At 52.3% G+C, this 6000-nt stretch overlaps 1 protein-coding gene across 8 annotated transcripts in view; it reads right to left on the minus strand.

Moving 5' to 3' along the window:
• The window catches only part of GLIS1 (GLIS family zinc finger 1), a 237716-nt gene extending 232007 nt beyond the window's left edge, over nt 1–5709 (minus strand). For 3 of the 8 annotated variants that reach the window (XM_078331888.1, XM_035251546.3, XM_078331889.1), the window contains exons 1-2: nt 5596–5709; nt 4326–4626 (exon numbers count right to left, since the gene is read on the minus strand). In XM_078331888.1, the coding sequence (XP_078188014.1) occupies nt 4326–4584 (259 nt within the window). In that variant the 5' untranslated portion in view covers nt 4585–4626; nt 5596–5709. Of the gene's footprint in view, nt 1–4325; nt 4627–5130 lie in introns of all 8 variants that reach the window. The other 5 variants (XM_054236261.2, XM_035251545.3, XM_078331891.1 and 2 more) reach the window with 3 other exon arrangements.
• Between the last annotated feature and the right edge of the window lie 291 nt (nt 5710–6000).

The following is a 6000-nucleotide window of genomic DNA, read 5'->3' on the forward strand; positions in this document are numbered from 1 at the left end:
GTATTGTCTCACGTGATGGTCCCCTTGCCATTCTGCCCACAAAGTCCTAGTTTCTAGAGAGCTCGGGAGGCAGGAAGGAAAGAAGGATCCTAGCCGCCCGAGATTCTCAGAGAATCTTTGGGAATTATATTTCCGCTACATATCTATAAAAGATTTGTTGGATACATAACTCTTATGACTGTAGACACAACATGTTCCTATCTCATTTTTTACCCACACACATACTTGTTTCTCTTTGTCTCACTGAGCCTGACATTTGGCCAGCAGGTTTTTCTCCCCCTTATTTGAAACTTCAAGCACTGAAAAAATTTGGATCTGATTATTTCCGGATCGCAGGACCCGCACTTTAAAATAGATGAAATGCAAGCAAATTGCCCACCAGAGCCGGAGGGGGGAAATGCTTTAAAAATCACTCATACCTTTCTATAAGGGATGCGCTTGCCTTTCCAAGGCCTCGCCAGAACATCAGAGCAGCTTCTCATTCAGAGGAAGAAATTCGACCAGGTAACGCCACCAAAACACGATGACTTACTGTCTGCCGCGGCCATCCCCTGAGGCCACGCACACAAACTACAGTTCCCTTTTTTTTTTTTTCAGTTGCAAGACTAACTGCTTTTTGGCAATTACAGCCACGACGGCTGTTTTTATAATGGCAGGGTTCACATTTGTCGTGATCAACCTTTTTATTGCAAGGATGTATCCAGTCTCAGGACACAGTGAAAGGGCCCAGTGAGTCACTGTAAATTAAATAGTGACCTCATTATCTGGTTTGGTATGGGAACAGCAAGTCTGGGCAAATGGAATCACATGGCAAACTATAGTTTTCTAACTATGGCATAGATACTAGTTAGCAATTTCCAAAGATTTGAGACAGAAAAAATACCAAAAGCAAAAAACATTTTTAAATTCTCCGGGAACATTCAAAGGGACTTCATGTGAATGCCAGCTCTCAGCCGCCAACACACACATGTAGAAGGTACAAGTTATGGAACCAGAATCAAATATTTGCAGCTAGAAGCTTGGAAACTGCCACTTACTGTCTGCAGCTTCGAGCAAATCCCTGATCCTTAATGTCTGCATCTATAAAATGGGAATCACATTAATAACAGCCAGTATCTGCCCAGCACTTTACAGACTTCCACATCTGTTCCCTCACAAGAACCCCCAAAGCAGGCAGAGCCCAGCTGGCGTGAGGGCAGACAAGAGGATGTGTGGGAACACGCTCTGAACACTGTAAAGCACCGTGCACAGAGAACAAGCGTCATCAGGCCATCACCACAAAGCTGTCCGCCTGCACAAAGCCCAGATGTTTACCTTCTTTCCTTGTCAGGACTTATAAAAGCAGAGTGTCGGGTGTTTAATGGTAAGAAAGAAAAACGCAGCATCTGGCAATTTGGCTTTTCCAGCTGTTTGGAATCTGGATAAACGGGACTCTGCCATAAACATATCATGATTCTTATTGTAAATGATGACAATGTTGGTCCATGACGTCACACCATCCCAGTGCCTCCCGACTCCAGATCTAGAAATACACAGGCCTCAAACATTTATGGATAAACTACTAGATTCAGGAACCCACTCTCTTCCTCTGCTCAGGGACTGTCCAACGCAGGCAGCAGAGCATCGGAAACCTGACCCCAGACTCAGCTGTACTGTCTTCTCTCTGGTCACTGGGCAGCAGTGGCCACAAAAAGACCCAAAGCTTGGTTCAACCTCCCCTGGCTTGTACACCACAGTTAGCACCCTTCACATTCAACATCTTAAAAATCTAACCTATCTTCCTTCTCACTCTGTCTCCTCTATCTGAAGTGTCACTGACCCTAGCATGGGCCCTGCATGAATTAATAAAATTGACTCCTCCTACCTTTTTAGTTTATAAGGCAGTCTTACAACTCTTGTTTATTTACCCTGCAAGGTAGACATGATTACCCCTCGTGCAAATGAAAACCCAGAGGTTGAGAACATTAAACATGTTACCATAGTAATCCTAAAAATAACCAGGCACTGAGGTGGCCCTTGCACACTCTTTATCACTAATGCTCTCGTCGGTCTTCCAAATTAAGTCTCAGGGTAGATTTACAAACGAGGGAACCAAAGGCTCAGAAGAGCAAAATCTCTTCCCCAAGTCCCACAGATCATACATAGGTGGTGGGGTCTCACAATTTCCAGCACAGTCAATAAATATTTTTCAATTGGTATTTCTGCCTGTTTCCAATAAGCCTGAGAACTTGGAGCTAGACTCCAAACATTTGTAGGGTTACATGGTCTGGGGACTATTTCAGTGGAAGTAGGAGCAGCAAGAAGGCACTGTCTCCTTGTGGCGTTTTTAAGGATGCTGAAGATCTGGGGGAGAAGCTGGTTTTGTCTTGGGCCACTTGGTGGCTGAACTGTGAGGACAAGCTTGCCTATAGCGACACAGAGGCCAGCAAGGAAACCTCTCCAAGCCCCGCACCCCAAGCCTTCCCTTTTTCCCTAGGCCAGGTTAGGCCAGAGCTGTGGCTTCCCCAACCCCTACCCTGCACATACTGAACACTCCCCACCTTCAGGCCTCAGTTTCCTCACCCTTCAAATGAGTGGGATACATCCCACCCCACCAGCCTCACTGGGAGGCTATGAAGAAAAGTTGTGAAACTTCTTGGAAAAAGTGTCACCAGAGAGACCAGCTTAAGGTACAAAGAAAGAGGCTCTTCCTCCCATCCCTTTATTCTCCTCTCCCTTTTCAAACGTAATCCTGACTTAAAGATTTTTTACTTTGGACATGTTTGGGAGTGTTCATAAAAATAACCAGGGTTTGGAGGAATGGAAGTAGGAAGATCGTACACATAGCTCCCAGATGAAAGGTCTCACCATAGCGTGGAACAAAGGTGATGTTCAGGAGAGCCTTTCACTACGTCTGCAGAGAATTCAATCTTCAGATGACAGCCATGATTTTTTTAAACACAGAACGTTACAGGAGGGTATCTATTTAAGGGAGGATTGTGGATGGAGTGCGGCAAGCCAGGGAGCTCCCGGCAGCAAACATTACTCATGTCTCACTGAGCAGCGCTCCTCTCTGGTAAAAGAGACTTCATATGTGTATATTCCAGCAATAACACTCTGCAGGCATTTCCCACCCCTCCCCACCATATCTGTCTTTCTAAAATATTATCTCTATCCCTTGAAAAAAGAGGCTGACATCTAAAACAAGGAGATGAGAAATAGTTCTCTCTTTCAAAGTCAAGTGTTTTCTTTAAAAAAGAAAAAAAAAAAACTGCTTATGTTTATTTCATTTTACTAATCCCTGAACCGGGAGTTGGGTGTTTAGGATCCACAAGGAGCTCTCAACTCTAAAAACAGGCTGCCTACCTCTTCTGAGTTGCCGGGCTGATGCTAGGAAGTGAAGCCTGTAACCATAAAGCCTAAACTGTTTTTGTCTTCCTTGAAAATCATCTGGAAAGAGAACTGAGAGGTCCCAAATGCAGATATAGTCAAACCCCAAAGCCTTGGTTTCTCCTAAGGGAACAAAGCGGGAGGACAGGGGCATAGCATCTTAACAATTTCTCCGATTCCTGGTTAATTATCTGTCAGCACGAAACTCATAAATAATGACTCAATAATAATTAACTGTGATGAGAAGAGCATGTTCCTGAAAATCCCAGCACCATCTCTGACTTTGAGCCCATAAAGCCATACTGGGACCAACCTTCCCGTGGCCAGCTCCACTGGGGGACCAAGGGACTTGACAAGGAGCTTTTGACCCAAGACTAGACTTCGAAGCACCAAGTACAGAAAAGCCATGTTTAAGTTAGGACATGACCCAGGCTGGATTGCTAATGCAGAAAGTTTTCTGTCAGGAATCCAGAAATCGTCTGGTTTAATTAATTCCTCACTTGACAGAAGGAGAAACTGAGGTCCCAAAAGAAGAGGGGTCTTGCTAAAGGCCTCTGGGTTTTGTTAGTTAAGGAGATTAAAATACTTCAAAGTATGCCTTGAGCTACTCAGAAAAAGACACCAATATATATGCTGCTATTCATCCTAATACATAATAAAATTTTGACAAGTTTCTACGCAACCTTTATAAGAAATATACAGAAGCAAAATTACGTAAGCTGAGAGCTTTCTATAAACACATTTCCCCAAACGGGGCTTATTGAGTTTAAATTAGATGCTTCGCAAAGCAAGCATCTAATTTAGTTTCAGACTGACAAGCTAGTCCCAAACAATAAGAGAGAAACTGAGGAACTCCGAAGAAAGTTCCACCAAGTTCTCCCGAGCACGCGGTGGCGACGCCAGGTAGCTAGAATCTCCACAAGAGCCGCCAGGTAAGTTGGCAGGACCGGACTCACCCTTCCCGGCGGCGGCGACCTTGGATGGACCGTAGTCTCGGGGGCTCCGGGGTCGGAGGAGGTCGTGGGCACGCGGTGGCTGCACGGGCGGCCGGGCTAGCAGGTCCCGCGGGCCCCTGTCCCCGCACCCGCCGCCACTCACGGTGACCCTGAAGGCCATGTGCGCGCCGAGGCTGGCGGGGCCGGGGCCGGGGCCGGGCGCACCCAGGGCCTCCTTGGGCCTCTTGTCCGAGTGTGCCTCGGCCACCTCGCAATGCATGGCGCCGGGGCGGGGCGCACGGCTGGGGGTCACGCCGGACTCCTGGGGAGACAGCACAGCGCGTTAGAATGCGGGAAACCGCCCCGTCTCGTCCCGGGGCCGAGTTTGAACCGGTCACCGCCCCTTCTGTGGATTCAGCGTCTCTAACATAGGTTAGCGCAACCACACCTACCCCCACAAAAGGTCAAATCCACCTGATCCCACGCAAAAGCTCGCCCTTCCCTGGTATGCTGAGGACCCCAGGCCCCCGCGCCGCGGCGCATCACCGCGAAGTCCTGCCATCTCCCACCCAAATCCGCCTCCACCGAAACCAGCCTCCTTTGCACGAATGGTGAAACAGGACTGGAGCGGGAAGGGCGCCGGTTCCGCGTCCCCAGTGGGACAGGGAGCCGGCGGCAACGAGGATTCCCAGAGCAGGGCTCGAGCAAAGCGTGGGAGACGGCTCCGGGTGGGTCACTGGCTGCGCGACTCCTGGACGCTCCGGGGCCGAGCTGCGCGCAGATGCTGCGGACCCAAGGGCCCCGGGCGCAACCCCTAGAGACTCACCCAAGACCACCCGAACCGGGAAAACGGGAGTCCCAGCATGGGCGCTGACTCCGGCGACGCGAACTCAACACTCGCAGCCGGGACACCCACATTCCCATGTGCAGCGGAGGAAATGAGCCCGTAGCGCTCGCAAACCCGCAGAGTGAGCAATGCCAACGACGACGCCGCGACCCGCCCGCACACCCGTCGACGCACGCCGGGGGACACTCGCACCACCTACACGGCCGCCGGTCAGACGCTCCGCAGCGCACGGCCACACAGTCCCACGCTCTCACCACCAGCGCGTGCGATGGGGCCCGCGCCGCAGCCTCGGCCCTTTCGTCAGGGGCCCCCAAACTCTGCGTTCCCCTCCGCGCTCCCAGCGCCATCCCCACGTTGCCAGGGTTCCGGCGTCGCTGGGACGCCAACCTCGGATCTCGGGCCCCGCACCCGCCAGTCTCTCGGTCGCGGGCCGCGCCCCCTCACCTCGCAGCGGCGGCTGCAGATTGCTGGGCGCCCGGCTCGGCGCGCCTCTACTGGCGCGGCAACCCGCACAGCCTCAGCCGCCGCCGCCGCCGCCGCCGCCGCCGCCGCCGCCGCGTCCTGAGGGGCGGTTCCCCGGGGGACGGGGGGTGGGCCCGCGGCTGCCCGACAGCCGCTCCAGCCACTGGCTGGCCGCCGCCGCCCTGCCCAGGCCAATCGCGGCGCGAGGGCGGGGAGTCCCCCTGGGAGTCTGGGCGGGGCCCGGCGCGGGGCTGGGCGGAGGGTTTGACAGACGGCGGCCCTCTGGAACCCGGCGCTGCTGGCCGGCCTCCGGCAGCCTAGCAGGGCAGGACCGCAGGGCGGCGCCGCGGCGAGAGAGGCAGGGCCCGGGGGTCGGCGAAGCGCGCT

Source organism: Callithrix jacchus, chromosome 7 (genome assembly GCF_049354715.1).
Source record: "Callithrix jacchus isolate 240 chromosome 7, calJac240_pri, whole genome shotgun sequence".
Lineage (NCBI taxonomy): Eukaryota > Metazoa > Chordata > Mammalia > Primates > Cebidae > Callithrix > Callithrix jacchus.